This window comes from Bubalus kerabau, chromosome 7 (assembly GCF_029407905.1).
Source record: "Bubalus kerabau isolate K-KA32 ecotype Philippines breed swamp buffalo chromosome 7, PCC_UOA_SB_1v2, whole genome shotgun sequence".
Taxonomy (NCBI): domain Eukaryota; kingdom Metazoa; phylum Chordata; class Mammalia; order Artiodactyla; family Bovidae; genus Bubalus; species Bubalus kerabau.
In genome coordinates this window covers 95,170,398-95,190,464 of record NC_073630.1, presented here as the reverse complement: position 1 = coordinate 95,190,464, position 20,067 = coordinate 95,170,398, and the positions used below count along the sequence as shown (strand labels likewise).

Below are 20,067 nucleotides of genomic sequence, written 5' to 3'. Positions count from 1 at the left end.
CTTTCAAAGAAATCCCAGGGCTGATCTCCTTCAGAATGGACGGGTTGGATCTCCTTGCAGTCCAAGGGACTCTCAAGAGTCTTCTCCAACACCACACTTCAAAAGCATCAATTCTTTGGCGCTCAGCCTTCTTCACAGTCCAACTCTCACATCCATACATGACTACAGGAAAAACCATAGCCTTGACTAGACGAACCTTTGTTGGCAAAGTAATGTCTCTGCTTTTGAATATGCTATCTAGGTTGGTCATAACTTTCCTTCCAAGGAGTAAGCGTCTTTTAATTTCATGGCTGCAGTCACCATCTGCAGTGATTTTGGAGCCCAGAAAAATAAAGTCTGACACTGTTTCCCCATCTATTTCCCATGAAGTGATGGGACTGGATGCCATGATCTTAGTTTTCTGAATGTTGAGCTTTAAGTCAACTTTTTCACTCTTCACTTTCACCTTCATCAACAGGCTTTTTAGTCCCTCTTCACTTTCTGCCATAAGGGTGGTGTCATCTGCATATCTGAGGTTATTGATATTTCTCCCGCAATCTTGATTCCAGCTTGACCCAAGATGGGCGGGTCATGGTGGAGAGATATGACAGAATGTGGTCCACTGGAGAAGGGAATGGCAAACCACTTCAGTATTCTTGCCATGAGAACACCATGAACAGTATGAAAAGGCAAAATGATAGGATACTGAAAGAGAAACTCCCCAGGTCAGTAGGTGCCCAATATGTTACTGGAGATCAGTGGAGAAATAACTCCAGAAAGAATGAAGGGATGGAGCCAAAGCAAAAACAATACCCAGCTGTGGATGTGACTGGTGATAGAAGCAAGGTCCGATGCTGTAAAGAGCAATATTGCATAGGAACCTGGAATGTCAGGTCCATGAATCAAAGCAAACTTGAAGTGGTCAAACAAGAGATGGCAAGAGTGAATGTCCACATTCTAGGAATCAGTGAACTGAAATGGACTGAAATGGGTAAATTTAACTCAAGATGACCATTATATCTACTACTGCGGGCAGGAATCCCTCAGAAGAAATGGAGTAGCCATCATGGTCAACAAAAGAGTCTGAAATGCAGTACTTGGATGCAATCTCAAAAATGACAGAATGATCTCTGTTCGTTTCCAAGGCAAACCATTCAATATCACAGTAATCCAAATCTATGCCCCAACTAGTAACGCTGAAGAAGCTGAAGTTGAACGGTTCTATGAAGACCTACAAGACCTTTTAGAACTAACACCCAAAAAAGATGTCCTTTCCATTATAGGGGACTGGAATGCAAAAGTAGGAAAGCTGCTCAGTTCTGTCCAACTCTTTGTGACCCCATGGACTATATAGTCCATGGAATTTTCTAGGCCAGAATACTGGAGTGGGCAGCCTTTTCCTTCTCCAGGGGATCTTCCCAACCCAGGGATCTAACCCAGGTCTCCTAAACTGCAGCTGAGCCACAGGAAAGACCAATAATATTGGAGTGGGTAACCTATCCCTTCTCCAGTGGATTTTCTCAACCCAGGAATTGAACTGGTGTCTCCTGCATCACAGGCAGACTCTTTACCAACTGAGCTATCATTGATACTCAGTGATCACTGCAAAGAAATAGAGAAAAACAACAGAATTGGAAAGACTAGAGATCTGTTCAAGAAAATTAGAGATACCAAAGGAACATTTCATGCAAAGATGGGCAAATAAAGGACAAAACGGTATGGACCTAACAGAAGCAGAAGATATTAAGAAAAGATGCCAAGAATACACAGAATAACTACACAAAGAAGATGTTAATGACCCAGATAACCACTATGGTGTGATCACTCAACTAGAGCCAGACATCCTGGAGTCCAAAGTGAAGAGGGCCTTAGGAAGCATCACTACAAACAAAGCTAGTGGAGGTGACGAATTCCAGTTGAGCTACTTCAAATCCTAAAAAATGATGCTGTGAAAGCACTGCACTTAATATGCCAGCAAATTTGGAAAACTCACCAGGGGCCACAAGACTGGAAAAGGTCAGTTTTCATTCCAATCCCAAAGAAAGACGATGCCAAAGAATGTTCAAACTACCGCACAATTGCCCTCATCTCACATACTAGCAAAGTAATGCTCAAAATTCTCCAAGCCAGGCTTCAACAGTATGTGAACCGAGAACTTCCAGATGTTCAAGCTGAGTTTAGAAAAGGCAGAGGAACCAGAGATCAAATTGTCAACATCCGTTGGATCACAGAAACAGTGAGAGTTCCAGAAAAACACCTACTTCTGCTCTATTGATTACACCAAAGCCTTTAACTGTGTGGATCACGACAAACAGTGAAAAATTCTTAAAGAGATGGGAATACCAGATCACCTTACCTGCCTCTGGAGAAATCTGTATGCAGGTCAAGAAGCTACAGTTAGAACTGAACATGGAACAACAGACTGGTTCCAAATTGGGAAAGGAGTACTTCAAGGCTGTAAATTGTCACCCTGCTTATTTAACTTATATGGAGAGTACATCATGCGAAATGCCAGGCTGGATGAAGCACAAGCTGCAGATGACACCACCCTTATGATAGAAAGTGAAAAGGAATCGAAGAGCCTCTTGATGAGTAAGAGGAGAGTGAAAACTTGCTTTAAAATTCAACATTCAAAAAACTAAGATCATGGCATCCGGTCCCATCACTTCATGGCAAACTGATGGGGAAACAATGGAAACAGTGACAGATTTTATTTTCTTGGACTGCAAAATCACTGCAGATGGTGACTGCAGCCATGAAATTAAAAGATGCTTGCTCCTTTGCAGAAGAGCTATGACCAATCTAGACAGCATATTAAAAAGCAGAGACATTACTTCGCCGACAAAGGTCCATCTAGTCAAAACTATGGTTTTTCCAGTGGTCATGTATGGGTGTGAGAGCTGGACTATAAAGAAAGCTGAGCACTGAAGGACTGATGCTTTTGAACTGTGGTGTTGTTAAAGACTCTTGAGGGTCCCTTGGACTACAAGGAGATCCAACGAGTCCATCCTAAAGGAAATCAGTCCTGAATATTTACTGGAAGGACTGATGCTTTGGCCACCTGATGTGAACTGGAAAAGATCTTGATGCTGGGAAAGATTGAAGGCAGGAAGAGAAGGGAATGACAGAAGATGAGATGGTTGGATGGCATCACTGACTTGATGGACATGAGTTTGAGCAAGCTCCCAGAGTTGTTGACGACAGGGAAGCCTGGTGTGCTGCAATCCAATGGGTCACAGAGTTGGACATGACTAAGCAATTGAACTGACTTGAACCATACAACTCCTAGAAAGGAACATAAGCAAAACATTCTCTGGCATAAATTGCAGCAAAATATTGTTAGATCAGTCTCCCAAGGCAAATGAAATAAAGGCAAAAATAGACAAATGGGACCTAATCAAAGTTAAAAGCTTTTGCACAGCAAAGGAAACCATCAACAAAATGAAAAGACAACCTGAAGAAAGTAACTGACAAGGAGTTACTATCAAAAATATACAAATAGTTCATACAACTCAATGTTCATGTTCATGTGCAAGCCGCTCAGTCGTGTCCGACTCTGCAACTTCATGGACTTTACTGTCCATGGAATTCTCCAGGCCAGAATACTGGAGTGGGTAGCCTTTCCCCTTTCCAGGGGATTTTCCCAACCCAGGGATCGAACCAGGGTCTCCCGCATTGCAGGGGGATTTTTTACCAACTGAGCCACACAGGAAGCCCAAGCAACTCAATAGCAAAAAAAAAAAAAAAAAAAAAAGAAAGAAGACTTCAATAGAAATTTTTCCAAAGACAACATTCATATAGCCAACAGGCACATGAAAAGATGCTCAATATCATAATTATTAGAGCAAGGCAAATCAAAACCACAATGAGGTATCACCTCACAACCTGAACAGAATAGCTATTATCAAAAAGTCTGCAAATAATAAATACTGGAGAGAAATGTGGAGAAAAGGAAACTCTCTTACACAATATAAATTGGTACACCCACTATGGAAAACAGTATTGAGGCTCTTGAAGAAAATAAAAACTCAACTACCATACAATCCAGCAATCCCACTCCTGGGCAAATATCTGGATAAAATTCTAATTTGAAAAATACATGCACCCAAATGTTCACAGCAGCACTACACAGAATGACCAAGACATGGAAACAATCTAAGTGCCCACCAACTGACTGCCTTAAGAAGATGTGTGTGGGGTATGTGTGTGTGTGTGTGTGTGTGTATACACCACACACACACACACACACACACACACACACAATGGAATATTACTCAGCCACAAGAAGGAATGAAATAATGACACTGCAACACAGAAGGACCTAGAGAATATCACACTAAATGAAGTAAAGTCTAAACAATAAGGATTTACCATATAACACCATGAGCTATATACATAATGTCCTGTATAACCTATAATGGAAAATAATCTGAAAAAATACATAAAACTGAATCATTCTGTACACTTGAAACTAAGACAATATTGTAAGTCAACTATACTTGAATAAAAAAGTAGCAGGGTTAAAAGTGGGTAAGAGATTGATTCAGAAATAAACAGGATAAGACACATATATAGGGACTGAAAAAGGGAATATAACTACAGATTCAACACGTGTAAAAAGACATGAGATTATTATGATTAGCTTTATGCCAATAAATTTGAAATCTAAGTCAAATGGACAATTCCTAGGAAAATGTAGCTTATCAAAAATAAACAGAAAACTCAAATGGTATTTTAACTATTTTAAGCAGTTTAAACTTTTTGCACAAAGGAAAAATACCAGGATAGTCTGGTTTTTACAGAATACTAAAGAGAAAGGAGCTGCATAGAGAACCCCAGATATCTTTAGGGTTTCCAGTACTCACCAAAGTACTGATCAGTTTACTTGTGTAAGGACTCTACCCAAGGACAGTGAAAGAACTCAGAGGATGAAGAATAGTGCCTATTCCTACCTGCCACACTGGAAACCTTGTAAGTTGTCATTTTAGCAAGAAGCTCTATGGTAAGAAGACTTAGAGGCAGTTCAGTTCAGTTCAGTTGCTCAGTCGTGTCCGACTCTTTGCGACCCTTTGCGACCCCATGAATTGCAGCACACCAGGCCTCCCTGTCCATCACCAACTCCCGGAGTTCACTCAGACTCACGTCCATCGAGTCAGTGATGCCATCCAGCCATCTCATCCTCTGTTGTACCCTTCTCCTCCTGCCCCCAATCCCTCCCAGCATCAGGGTCTTTTCCAATGAGTCAGCTCTTCGCATCAGGTCAGGTGACTTCAGCATCAGTCCTTCCAAAGAAATCCCAGGGCTGATCTCCTTCAGAATGGACTGGTTGGATCTCCTTGCAGTCCAAGGGACTCTCAAGAGTCTTCTCCAACACCACAGTTCAAAAGCATCAATTCTTCGGCGCTCAGCCTTCTTCACAGTCCAACTCTCACATCCATACATGACTACAGGAAAAACCACAGCCTTGACTAGATGGACCTTTGTTGGCAAAGTAATATCTTTGCTTTTGAATATGCTATCTAGGTTGGTCATAACTTTCCTTCCAAGGAGTAAGCGTCTTTTAATTTCATGGCTGAAATCACCATCTGCAGTGATTTTGGAGCCCAGAAAAATAAAGTCTGACACTGTTTCCACTGTTTCCCCATCTATTCGCCATGAAGTGATGGGACCAGATGCCATGATCTTAGTTTTCTGAATGTTGAGCTTTAAGCCAACTTTTTCACTCTCCTCTTTCACTTTCATCAACAGGCTTTTTAGTTCCTCTTCACTTTCTGCCATAAGGGTGGTATCACCTGCATTTCTGAGATTATTGATATTTCTCCCAGCAATCTTGATTCCAGCTTGTGCTTCTTCCAGCCCAGCGTTTCTCAGAAGCAGTTCAGACAATAGTAAATAAAACCCTCCCTTGGGTTTCCATCTCCTTCAGATCTCAAACAATCACAGATGTTTGTGACCAAACTCACAGCTGACTGGAATTTCTGGCAACAACAGTTAAAGCCACTGGGCTTTTGGACACAAGGACTTCTTCCCTTTGCAGGGCTACCACTACTAGCCTGTTACTGGGCCTAATGATGTAGACTATCTCACAGAAAAAGAAGCCATGACTCCCCAACCCAATATCTCATTGTGCAAAGGGTCTCTTTGAATCACATTTCCATGAAGTAGGACAAACTCCCAAAAGTTTCATTGTCACGTAGAAATTTAACAGCCAAACCTGGCTCCTAAAGCCTCAGCCACTTTCATAAATAAATGGCTGCCCATCCACTAGACCTGCAGTTCCCAAACAGTGGTAGAGGTGTCCCTGAATGCTCTAGCAAATTTACAGGGACACCAAGGGATATTTCAAAAATTTCAAGACAAACAGAGCCATATTTGATATCGTTCAGACAGTGCATGAACTGTCAGCTTTAGGTAGAACAGTTTCAAAGTTACATTACATTACATTCAGTTCAATAACATCATATATTTGCAAAGCTAGGTTTTTAGCAATTGTGATAAAAAGCAAATACATGTGAAAATCAATGATCAGGAAATAAGGCAGTATCTACTCTGATCCCAAAGTTTGAGAAGCTATGCAGTCAGTGTCCAACAGGCACAGACATCACATTAGCAAGTCACTATGGTAAAGAACGAAATAACAGCACTTAAAATTTATATATATAACTTAAAACATCTACTAAGATGTTAAGACATAAATACTGAGATGGTTGATTTGATTTTACTTAATAAATAGACCTTTTACATATTTATTTCAGATTAGAGACACTGAAAAATTATGACAACACTAAGAACACCATGAACCGAGAAAATCTGAGAACCTCTGCATTAGACAATACAAAGTCTTACCTACTACTTTATCCAAACTACACTCAATGGGGTCCTTACCTGTAAGACATTACACCTGAAAAGATAGCACAGAACAAAACAGCCTATTGCAACGTTGGGCAAATCCAGTGAAATGCTGCATTCATCCATTATAAGGATGAACACAATAAAAGGACAGAAATGGTAAAGACCTAACAGAAGCAGAAGAGATTAAGTGGCAAGAGTACACAGAACAGCTGTACAAAAAAAGATCTTAATGACCTGGATAACTGTAATGGTGTGGTCACTCACACAGAGCCAGATATTCTGGAGTATGAAGTCAAGTGGGTCTTAGAAAGCATTACTATGAACAAAGCTAGTGGAGGTGATAGAATTCCAGCTGAACTATTTCAAATCCTAAATGATGATGCTGTTAAAGTGCTACACTCAATGTCAGCAATTTTAGAAAATAAGCAGTGGCCACAGGACTGGAAAAGGTCAGTTTTCATTCCAATCCCAAAGAAAGGCAATGCCAAAGAATGTTCAAACTACCATACAATTTCACTCACTGCATATGCTAGCAAGGTTATGCTCAAAATACTTCAAGCTAGAATTCAACAGTACTTAAACCAAGAACTTCCAGATGTACAAGCTGGGTTTAGAAAAGGCAGAGGAACCAGAGATCAAATTGCCAACATATACTGGGTCACAGAGAAAGCAAGGAAATTCCAGAAATACCTCTACTTCTGCTTCACTAACTACACTAAAGCCTTTGACTGTGTGGCTCACAACAACCTGTGAAAAATTCTTAAAGAGATGGGAATACCAGACCACCTTACCTGCCTCCTGAGAAACCTATATGCAGGTCAAGAAACAACAGTTAGAACCAGACATGGAACAATGGACTGGGTCAAAACTGTGAAAGGAGTAAGTCAAGGCTGTATATTGTCAACCTTCTTAATTAACTTATATGCAGGGTACACCATGTGAAATGCTGGACTGGATGAAGCACAAGCTGGACGAATCACAAGCCAGAATCGACACTGCCGGGAGAAATATCAACAACCTCAGATATGCATAAGATACCATTCTAATGGCAGAAAGTGAAGAAGAAATAAAGAGCCCTGCATAAGGGTGAAAGAGGAGAGTGAAAAAGCTAACTTGAAACTCAACATTAAAAAAACTAAGATTATGGCATCTGGTACCATAACTTCATGGCTAATAGAAAGGGGGAAAGTGCGAACAGTGAGATTTTATTTTCTTGGGCTCCAAACTCACTGCAGATGGTGACTGCAGCCATGAAATTAAAAGACACTTGCTCCTTGGAAGAAAAGCTATGACAAACCTAGACAGCATATTAAAAAGCAGAGACATTACTTTGCTTCTTACAAAGATCCATGGTTTATAAGCATCCATCCAGTCAAAGCCATGGTTCTTCCAGTAGTCATGTATGGATGTGAGAGTTGGACCGCAAAGAAGGCTGAATGCTGAAGAATTGATGCTTTCGAACTGTGGTAATGGAGAAGACTCTTGAGAGTCCCTTGGACTGCAAGGAGATCAAACCAGTCCATCCTAAAGGAAATAAGTCCTGGATATTCATTGGAAGGACTGATGCTGAAGCTCCAATACTTTGGCCACCTGATGCTGAGAAGGATTGAGGGCTGGAGGAGAAGGGGTGACAGAGGATGAGATGGTTAGATAGCATCACCAACTCAATGGACATAATTTCAGAAAACTCTGGGAGATAATGGAGAAAAGAAGAGCCTAGCATGCTGTAGTCCATGGGGTAACAAAGAGCTGAAAACCACTTAGCAACAAAGATGATGATTAATGACTTGTTCACTGTCTTGGGTGCTCTGTGTGAGAAGCTGAACTTCAAATGGTGATCCTGGTAGGGAGCACACCTACTGGGGTACTAACTGAAATCTGCCAATACTAATGCCAATACTAGCTGTATGATCAGGTCATGAAGACACTCAGAACTGGGTTAATAAACTTCTACACAATCTCTCACTATGGAAAAAAATGCAGCAAATACAACTCATAAGCTCAGTCTTTATGTTAATCACATACAGGCTCATATTAAGTGACTGCATCTAAAGAAAAGCATCTGGAAACCAACAAAGGAAATCAAGCATGTGTGGTCACTGTCTATATTACAGCTTCTGGCTCTATACACAAAACTACTACACTAAGGAAATCACTTGTAAAGGATAAGGACTACAAATTAAAAATTCTAACAGCCTCCCCAATGAAGATTTCTATAGGGCTGACTGGATGGCTGTCTTCAGCTTTTTATAAGCTGCACACAATCATGTTAATTTCTGCCTCGGCCAAGTTCCCAAGCCCCAGGGATATGCTTGTGTGGGTGTACTTGCTCTGACCTCAGTGGACAGATGAACATTCATATAGCATCTGTTCTTACTTCAGTAAATGAACATATATTTCATATGACCTTGGCAAAAAGATAATTCTGATTAGATCAAAATCACCAGTATATGAAATGAGATGCTGACTTTGCTTCCCCAGTCATTCTGGGGCTGCTATCCTGACTGTACAGGTTACCACAGAATTCATCATTATGGAAAGAAGACAGTCAATGTGAGTCATCCCCAGTAGGAAGTGACAGACTATAATGGGTTGGGATGACAGCAGGCAGCTTCTGACATGTTTCCCAATGATCTGGCCGCCTAATATTCACACTCTAGTAATCCTCTCAAGTGTGGACTGAACATAGTAACCTACTTCTAGCAAAAGGAATATAGCAAAAGGGATGCAATGTCACTCCTGTGGTTAGGCTGCAAGAGACTATGACTCGTTGGCTCTCTCTGGCTTTCTGGCATTTTGATAAAGAAAGGTGCCATGCTGTGAGACAGTCTATGGAGAGGCCTAAGGAACAAGGGAGGCCTCCAGTCAATAGCTCATGACGAACTAAGGCCTTAGTCAACAACCCAACTGAAGCAACTTAGCATCCACATATACAACAACCCACAGGAAAGTGAATCCTGCCATCAACCATGTAAGTGAGGTCGGAAGTAAATCTTCCCCAGTCATGTATTATGAGGACTGCAGTCTTTTTTGAGAGATCCTGAGTCAAAAGACCCAGCTACAGTGAACCCAGATTCCTGACCCACAGAAGCTATGAGAAGAAATTCTGCCTATGGACACAGCTTCAGCTCATGACAGCCTGACCTATGGATTTCAGACTTGTCTTGCTAGCCAATACAATCATGTAAGCCAACTCCTTACAACTGATTTTGTTTCTCTGGTTGAGCCTTGACTGATAAAATAGCATGAACAAGTCTGGTGGGTGAAAGTCTGGAAGGGGTTGATAATAAAAGAGGTCTCCCTTTTCCTATAAATATGAAATAAATAGTCTGAACAACCTTCCAAAATGTTCTAGGCATTTGATTGATTCACAACGTGAATTTCTCATGGTGATGGATGTGATATATCGCTTCCTATCTGGTCTATCTATACAGAATCTTACTGAGTCCCCAATCCCAGACAATAGCACAGAAACTGCGCTACTTCCAGGGAAGGCTAAAAAAGAGTCTGTCAGAACCAAGGAAGGTACTTATATTTGAGGAGCCCTCAAGTGCTAGGAGTGAATTTATAAAAAATAAATCTGGATAGCTCCTTCCCCCTTTTGATGGCTTAGCAGAGAGATGGCTCAACAAGTCCGAGAAAGCTCAACAAAACAGACTAACCCCAGCCACTGGAGTCCAGGGGCTCTTCCTTTCTAACAAGGTTACTTTTCGAGTCAGAGAATGTTGACATTCCTTGCCCCGATCACTCTATTAACATGTAGAGTATATTTACATATATATAGTCTGGTCCCTTGCTATAGAAACACTGTCCAAAATGCCAGATGATCTATGACCAGCCTGTTCAGTAAAATAATGAGAGTTCAGAGGATGATGTATGCACTACTATTTCTCTTATTAGTTTTCTTTCAGTAAATCATACTATACCTACACTGTAAGGTACATGAAATCTCAAAGCTATGACTTCCTACCAGGAATTTATTTATTAAAAGTTTCTTTTACTCATTTATTCACTGCTTATTTATCTCTGAATGGGTTCCAGGGCCAGACACCTTTCTAGACTCTTGGGGTAGGTCATAGGTCAGTGAAGGAAAAAGTAAAAAGCAAAACAAAAACTGCTCTTTAGATGTTTTCATTCAAGTAGAGGAAGATAACAATAAACACCTAAGTATCATATATAATCCACAGGTGAATTTGCCGCTACTGCCTCACTCCCCTTGTCAGCTGTCAGTCTGCTTCTAAAGGTGCTGGACCACAATCTTTTCTGTTGTCTCTGATGATACTTTCTTCCAAGCTGCGTTTTTTTCCTCAGTCCTGTTCAAATGCAACAAGCAGGCTCTTTTGGCCACACAATTCGTACCAATTGCTATCTCTAAACTTTATTTATATATCGGAATTCTCTATCATGAAATACATACACGCACACTCATTCAGATTTAGCATTGCTGAGGTATTTATGGATGTGTAGTGGTCTAATTTAGGGGTACCAGCTTCTTTCTGCTTAATAGTTAAGTTTTTCCAAGCAGATAATTTATTCCAGAGTCATCTTTTCATAACTATTCTACATCAAATTTACGTTTCTCTGCTCACACTCAAAACATGTTTAGCTTCTTGCTCACATCAGTCCACACTGGTGCAGCATTTTCCAGTCTGTTCCTCATTAGTCTAAGTCTAAGAGACAGAACACGAGAAAAGTATTCTGTGATCAAATAGTTTAAGAAAAGTCACATTCTACATCACCTACTTAGAAATTCACATTGGATTACATTGGTACAAAAGTAACTGCAGTTTTGGACTGTGAATTTTAAATCATTATTACTAGGCTCAAACGCATCTTTATTCATCAAAACAGCAACCATTACAATAATATTTTTGCCAACGAGAAATGTTTGTCTATTACTGCAGCATAAAAATCCATGCTTTGGGATTCAATAAACTCTTGGAAAGCATTTTCTGCCTCTTTTTGGTTGTGGAAGTGCTTTGCCTGCAAAAAGTTGTTGAGATGCTTGAAGAAGTGGTTGGTCAGTTGGCGAGAGGGCAGGTGAATATGGTGGATGAGGCAAGACTACACAGCGCAACTCATTCAACTTTCAAAGCACTGACTGTGTGACATGTGGTCAGGCATTGTCACGGAGAAGAACTGGGCCCTTTCTGTTGACCAATTCTGGCTGCAGGCATTGCAGTTTTCAGCCCATCTCATCAATTTGCTGAGTACACTTCTCAGATGTAGTGGTTTTCCCAGGATTCAGAAAGCGGTAGTGGATCAGACTGGCAGCAGCCCATGAACAGTGACCATGACCTTTTTTTGGTGCAAGTTTGGCTTTGGGAAGTGTTTTGGAGCTTCTTAGTCCAACCACTGAGTTGGTTGTCACCAGTTGTCATATAAAATCTACTTTACATCGCACGTCACAATCCGACTGAGAAACGGTTCATTGTTGTATAGAATAAGAGAAGACAACACCTCAAAATGACAATATTTTGATTTGCAGTGGTGGCTCAGAGGGTAAAGCATCTGCCTACAATGTGGGAGACCCGGGTTCGATCCCTGGGTCGGGAAGATCCCCTGGAGAAGGAAATGGCAACCCACTCCAGTACTCTTGCCTGGAAAATCCCATGGACTGAGAAGCCTGGTAGGCTACAGTCCATGGGGTCGCAGAGTCGGACACGACTGAGCGACTTTGCTCACTCACTCATGACTCAACCACTTATTGAGCTTTTTCACCTTTCCAGTTTGCTTCAAATGCCAAATGACCGTAAAATGGTCATTGAATTCTTCCGCAACTTCTCATGCAGCTGTTAAAAGGATCAGCTTCAATGACTGCTCTCAATTGGTCATTGTCAACTTCCGATGGCTGGCCACTACACTCATCTTCAAGGCTCTCCTTTGCAAAACTTCTTGAACCACCACTGCACTATATGTTTGTTAACAGTTCCTGGGCCAAATGCATTGTTGAGGTTGCAAATTGTCTCTGCTGCTTTACGACCCATTTTGATCTTGAATAAAAAAATCGCTCAAATTTGCTTTTTGTCTAACATCATTTCCCTACTCTAAAATAAATATAAAACAAGCAGCAAATAAGTCATTAGCAAAAAAACATAAAGTGAGAAATGTGCATTAAAATGATGTATAACATAACCACATTTGTTCACTTATTCCAACATCACATGGAATGTTGAACATCAAATGTTCAACAATGTAAAACCGCAATTACGTTTGCATCAACCTAAAACATCATCACTTTTAAGGCTCTGAGAAATCTCACAGTAATAAACTGTTTAACTCTGTTCACTCCACATGTCCGATACTTACTACACCATAAAACAGAAATTTGCTAACATTCTACAGAACCAGTGTTTCAGAGCTCAGCTTTGGACAAATGCTGAGTGGGTTGATAGCATCATAGGCAAGAAATCCAGAAAAATGTGTTCCGATGTTGAGGCTGACTTTGTTAGTATAACCTCAGGCAAGGCATCTAACCTCTCGATTCCTAGACTTCCCATTGGTAAATGGTAATTACAGGCTCTCCTAGGCTTGCTTTAGGTTTCTCTCAGTATCTCTAAGTATAAAACATGAATGAAAGCACTTTGTACAAGCTTAAATAATACAGCTTCAAATCTTACATTTTGTGTCTCTTCAAGCATTTAATTTATATCTCATGCATATTCTTAATATTTATTCTTAAATAGTAATTTTATTGCCAAGTTCCTCTTATCAATGGTCTAATTTGTACTGTGATCCACAGATAAGTGTAAACTACCTCCCCTCCTGTAGGAAGTTATCCTCAATTTGGCCTCCTCTCATTTCTCCCCTCTTTACTCCTTTGGTCATTTGTTGGGAAATTCTGCCTCTCCTCTAGTATGGAGTTCTGCAAGGGCACAGACCCCATCTTCAGTACCTGGCCCATACCAAGAATTCAGTTTAAAACTGAGCTGAATCCTAGATTGTTCCATTTTTAAGAATTATATCATCCTGTTTTCAGTTATGGTACCTACAAAACTGGGGGAGCCTACCACATATTTATTCCTGGAGAAGGAACTGGCATCCCACTCCAGTATTTGTGCCTGGAGAATCCCATGGACAGAGGAGCCTGGTGGGCTACAGTCCATTGAGTTGAAAAAAGTCAGACACGACTGAGCAACTGAACACACACACCCCACATATTTATAATTCATCTACAGTCCTCTCAATCCAACTTTTCAAATGGGGTCATTTTAAACGATGAATGTAACCTGATTACACAGCTGACATTCTACTTTTATCAGGTCTTCTAAGAAAACAGTACAAAAGAGGTTTAACCTGTGGCAATTCTCCCATAAGGAAAATCGTTTGTTATCACTTACTTACTCCTATATTCTTGGATTAATACAAGTATCTCTTTGACTACCAGGAATTATTTTCTCCACTCCCAACCAACTGAACTATTTTCTTTGGCTAACTAGTTTTTGTAAGGCCCACAAACGTTTTATCTTGGAAATCACAAACAAGTTTAAAGTAATAGCACAGGACTGTGTCAGTACACTAAATTTAGCACAGCACAATTTTTAAATCACTTTTAGAAATGTTGCCTTTTTTCATCCAGAGTTATCTTCAGTCACAGTAGAACAAGGTTCTGACCACATCTTCCCGGCTGAGCTTTTAAAACCCCTGGTTATCATCCTTCACAGTGTTTCAAACAGCCTAGCTTTAATGATCACTTCAGGCTGTTTTCGATCCTGAGTTTCCATTAGTTATCTCCAGATGGCAGCAGAGGACATCAGTTGAGACTCCAGTTTAGAGGTAAAAGTGAAGTTCCTCAGTTGTGTCCGACTCCTTGTGACCCCATGGACTGTAGCTTGCCAGGCTCCTCTGTCCATGGGGATTTTCCATGCATGAATACTGGAGTGGGTGGCCATGCCCACTATCTTCCCTAACCAAGGATTGAACCCAGGTCTCCCACATTGCAGGTAGATTCTGTATCATCTGGGCCACCAGGGAAGGTAAAGCAACACAATCAAATGCAGGGGCCTGACTTTGTCAGAGCTCTCCAAACAGTATACACGTGAGCCTCCAAAAAAGTTTTTCCCTTGTAGCTGGTTTGAAGATTAACCTGCTGTGCAGCCTCTGGCTGACTTTCTGGGCAGGCCCTCAGAAGTTTGCCCATTCTCTTCCCCTTTCCTCACACTGGGCTAGTAACACACTAGCCCATGTAGGTCTGAGTCCTGGCTCATTCTGGATCAACCCGATGGCTCCACCCCTTTTATCGTAATCATACTCACAAATGTGAACTCTCTGTGCTCCACTGCCCACCTCTGTCCTTCAACCAGATACCAGATTTGGCCTACTGTAGCTATTGTAGCTGGAGAAGGCAATGGCACTCCACTCCAGTACTCTCGCCTGGAAAATCCCATGGACGGAGGAGCCTGGTGGGCTGCCGCCCGTGGGGTTGCTAAGAGTTGGACATGACTGAGCGACTTCACTTTCACTTTTCACTTTCATGCATTGGAGAAGGAAATGGCAACCCACTCCAGTGTTCTTGCCTGGAGAATCCCAGGGACGGGGGAGCCTGGTGGGCTGCCGTCTATGGGGTCGCACAGAGTCAGAGACAACTGAAGCGACTTAGCAACAGCAGCAGCAGCTATTGTAGCCAGGGCTTCTGTTAACCAGTGCCTCCCCAAGGGCCTTTGGCTGAATGCACCACTGAAAGTGGTATCATTTAGTCAGCCCAGCTGCAACTGGGTTTCTGTCCATAACGTGCTGGTAAAATTGAACAGGTTCTGGGGTGGAGAACGCGGGTCCCAATTTGTAGTTTTTGCTGATGTGCATGGTATAACTCTCAACCATGGCCAATTTCAAGCCACTGTGATGTACTGAGGAACTGGGAAGAGAGAAATGCCCACAGTTAGTGACCATGAGCTGCTTTGAGGAGCTTGGTTTTGGTTAGGTCCAATGTATGTTCGGTGAAGGAAATGGGCACTTTTCCTCTCAACATTAACTTGCTCACTCCAGCCTTCATCTGTCCCTCAAGGAGAACAGTCAGTCTTATTTCCAACTCAGGGTCAGGACTAGAGTGAGGCAAAAAAGCTATGTAAAGTGCAAAATTTAAGGAAGCACTCATTCTCTGGATCATGCAGGTGCAAATGGTGCATGTATATGACCCTAAGCATGAAGACTTCCTTAAAGTCTTCCTTTTGTGCCCCAGGGATCTCATTGGTTACACAGCTTCTGCCATTAAGTTAAAAGTGGACCAGCTTCCCTCCCCACTCCATCCTCCAGGTATAACGTCTCATCAGCACTTCTCTATCTGTTCTTTCTTTATCTCATAATGTGCTGGCACATTTGAGTTTCAGTCTAAACTTCTATCCCACTTCCAAGGCCCTACTTTAGTACTTTCTCTGCTTGATAAGCAGCCATGGTTTTGGGTTCAGCTAGACAATCACATTCATGAGACCCCAAAGGCATCCCCTCACCAGTTTACTTGGTTTTGTAGGCAGAGAACAGAGCGTACTACTTCAGAGTGACATGGGATATAAACCTTCAACACAAGTCCTCACAGCAGCCCAGGGCTGTTCTTCAAGCCCCAGAATGACATCTCAGGTACAAGACAACAAGATTACACAGGTGGGTACAGGACCCATCCTAGCTTAGTATCCTCGTGCCACATACAGAAGACAACATCTCTTACATCAATCAGTCCATGAGTACACTCCAGCACGCAGCAAGAAGAATACTTCAGGACATCACACCACATTCAGGAATGCCCAAAGCTATGGCTTCCCTCCAATTCTTTATACTTCATTCACAATCTCTCAGCTCATGCACTCTAGCAATCAAGGGTTATGTTTACCATTAGGCAGCGTTCCATGGTTACACAGTTGTCGTTCCTTCTGTAGTAGATTACAGAGAAAAGTGCTAGAAGATCAACAAGGGGCTATTTTCATAGGACAAAGGAGAAAGGGTTTTGTTAACCCTTTACTCATATACAACAAAGCACAGTATCATAAAATTTCAGAATGCTGGGGATAAGAAAATATCTAGAACCTCCCAGAGGAAAAAATGGGTCTCACTTAAAGTTCCAGTGATGAAAATGGCTTCACACTCTTTAACAGCAACATCAGAAAGTAAGATAGTGGAGGAATAGCTCCAAAATTCCAAGAAAAATAATTCCCCAAACAGAAATACAAATCTACAAACTATTATTCAAATCTTTAAAGGTCGATTTTTCAGATGTATAAAGTCTTAGAAAATTTGCCTATCTCTTTCCTCGGAAAGCTTAAGAATCTCTACTTCTTCCAAAGTAAGGAGTAATTCAAGAAAAAGGAACAAATTCAAGATTCCTCATTGGGCAGAAGCAAAAGAAAGTCTCAGAACAGCATTGAGGAGAGATTTCAGGATATTTTCACAAAGTAGGATGATGGAGTACAAGGACAGTGAGGGGCGGGGGAGAGTATCTGATACGCCTAAATTTTATTAAGAGAAGATGTGCATTTCTAACAGTTCAGGGGGTGAATTACTGATGGCATATAAAAAACTAAGGAAACAAAAAATCATACAACTAATAACTCTGGAGTAAAACAAGTACTTAAAAAGAAAAAGTAGCAGTCTTGACTACACTGGGAGAATGGGAAGGGAAAATGCACAAATACTGAGGAGGGTGGTGTTTATCAGATACTTTTAATTTACTAACCTAACAGCTATGTCTTATTCCCTTCTCCCCTGCCTCCTTACATGACAGAGGCTGGAAAAGCTAATTACCGTCTTTGCAAGATTTTCTTGCAGTTGAGTTCAGTTCAGTTGCTCAGTCATGTCTGACTCTTTGCGACCCCATGAATCGCAGCACACCAGGCCTCCCTGTCCATCACCAACTCCTGGAGTTCACCCAAACTCATGTCGGTGATGCCATCCAGCCATCTCATCCTCTGTCGTCCCCTTCTCCTCCTGCCCTCAATCTTTCCCAGCATCAGGGTCTTTTCAAATAAGTCAGCAGGTGACCAAGTAGCTGTTCCGGTCAATAACACACAATCTGATGAAATCTACCTGGAGTTTCTGGGGAAGCTTTACCCTCTTGGTTAAACAGGCAGACTTGGCCACCATCCTCCTTTCCCTTCATCTTGGACATGGATTGATGCCTAAATCTGCCAACAGTCACACTGAAAACATGAATCAACAAACTCAATATGCTAAAGTTGGTGGGCAAGAAACAAAGAGTCTGAGTTACTCATGATGTAGCTGAGTTCCTGTACCAACTCTGGACAGCCCACCTGTAGTTTTTTGATTAAATGAGAGCCACCAGGCAGGTTTTCTGTTACAACTGAATGCAATAAAGAACTCCTAATTAATGTAGGGTACATTAGAGCTAAATACTTATTCTCTATCAGTATTGGGAAGTCAATAAATAATGTCTAACATTTTTAAATCAAGAAAAACATGCTGAAGCATGTTATTTACTTAGAAACATGCAGTAAGTATCTAAAAAATAGTTAAAAAAACAAAAAAGATGCCACTGAGGAGTGGGAATTGGGGACAGAAATGGGTAGGGCAAGGGTAGGGCTATTTTTCACTGTAGCCTTATACGAAGGGTTCTGAACCAGACACTTCTTTGTTGTGGGTGCTGTCTGTGAATAGTTTGGCAGTGTTCTTTGGCCTATACCCACTAGATGGTACTAGCACAGGGAGATGGTGTAACAATTAAAAATGTCTCCAACTATGGCCAACTTATCCTACCAGACAAAACTGCTCCTGGTTGAGAACTATTACCTTATATTACTATTTTATTTTTTAAATTTTCAATAATACTGTATGATTTTGATAAAACTAAATTATAGAAAAAGAAACTAATGGTATGAAGAGAGCTAGACAGGAGACCACCAATGACTCTTCTCCCTTCAAGACTCCCACTTTCCTTTCTGACTTCTCCCTGGGCCTAAGAGATTCCCTGCTCCCCTCCCAGACACACACAGACAGACCAGAGACACTTACCACCTAGAAACGCACACTCATAGTGGCTGCAGGTCTTGTTTGTGCTCTGAAGGATAAGGTTATTGCCAGCCTCATCCTGTGACACATGAAAAACCTCATTCAGAGGTATTAAAACAATTCTTTCACTTTCTTTATCAAAAAATTTTTCAACGGCAACTCCAAAACATGTTTTGATGGTTAACAGAACATGTTGGTCATCAGCAGCTTGAGGTTTGGATGAATACGCCAAGGTGAAATGGCCAAGTCGGGCTTGGTTCAGCCCTCCAAATGTAAATGAAGTATTCAGCCTTACGCTGTACACCACGTTTTTGTAACTGTTCTCACAAGATCTTCTCAGCAACTGCAGAGCTTTTGTCAGGTAAAAATGGAAAGCTTTGAACTGGAAGCCATAGACATAATCTTTTCGAGACTGGCCAGCCATTTCCATAGCTTCATTGAACAGATGGTAAAAGGAAGACTGCTCTTGAGCTTCAGAAATATAGGCCATCAGGGCAATACCATAGTTATCCTTGAAATTCACAGGGAGAAAGAGCTGAGGCTTCCGAGCTTCCCACTTGGCTTCTGCATTTTCCCACATGTCTTCTAAGAGCTGGAGGCTTGCTTTTTCCTCCTTGAACAGCTGAGGAACATATTTGATTTCCATCCGGTTAGCACATTTCAGGTATTCATCATCAAATGCATTATCTGCCATATCTAACATTTCAGCTTTTACCTGCAAAGGAAAAGGAAATTAGTACTCTTGAAATAAAAATATTCAGTGTGTATCATTTTCTTTCGATTTTCTGCAAAGAATCCTGCATCCTCTCAAACCCTGCCAAGACTCTCTTCCTTGCTCACAATGAACTTCTGATATCTTTTTATATAGGAAGTGTATTCCACTGTTAGTCACAACTTCTCCCAGCTGTGACATATTTATATGAAAAGAGTAAATGGGAAGTATGAGTACGACCATGCCTGTAAGTCATTCATCTGAACCCTGTCATAGAGGAAAGAAAATGAGTGTGAAACAAAAGAAATGAGTGGCAGTCCTGGCTCTGAATGATATTCTTAGCTCGCTTTCCTCAACCACTCAAGACTATTGAGTGAATCTGAAATACCTTGTATGAAATACTTTACTAGATGGATAAATACATAAAGGTAAATATTACCCCTTTTTCTTTGAGGACACCCCTCCCTTTTCTGTATGGTGTGGCTAGGACTAATTCTGCATCTTCAGCCCCTATTATAAGTAATGATGCGGGCTTAAAAACCAGAGCACTCCCAGATAAACAAAAAGCTTTC

At 41.2% G+C, this 20,067-nt stretch overlaps 1 protein-coding gene across 4 annotated transcripts in view; it reads right to left on the bottom strand.

Moving 5' to 3' along the window:
- The window catches only part of ART3 (ADP-ribosyltransferase 3 (inactive)), a 144,678-nt gene that overhangs the window by 19,406 nt on the left and 105,205 nt on the right, over positions 1-20,067 (bottom strand). For all 4 annotated transcript variants that reach the window (XM_055588831.1, XM_055588832.1, XM_055588830.1 and 1 more), the window contains one exon: positions 18,787-19,498. In XM_055588831.1, the coding sequence (XP_055444806.1) occupies positions 18,787-19,498 (712 nt within the window). The remainder of the gene's footprint in view (positions 1-18,786; positions 19,499-20,067) is intronic.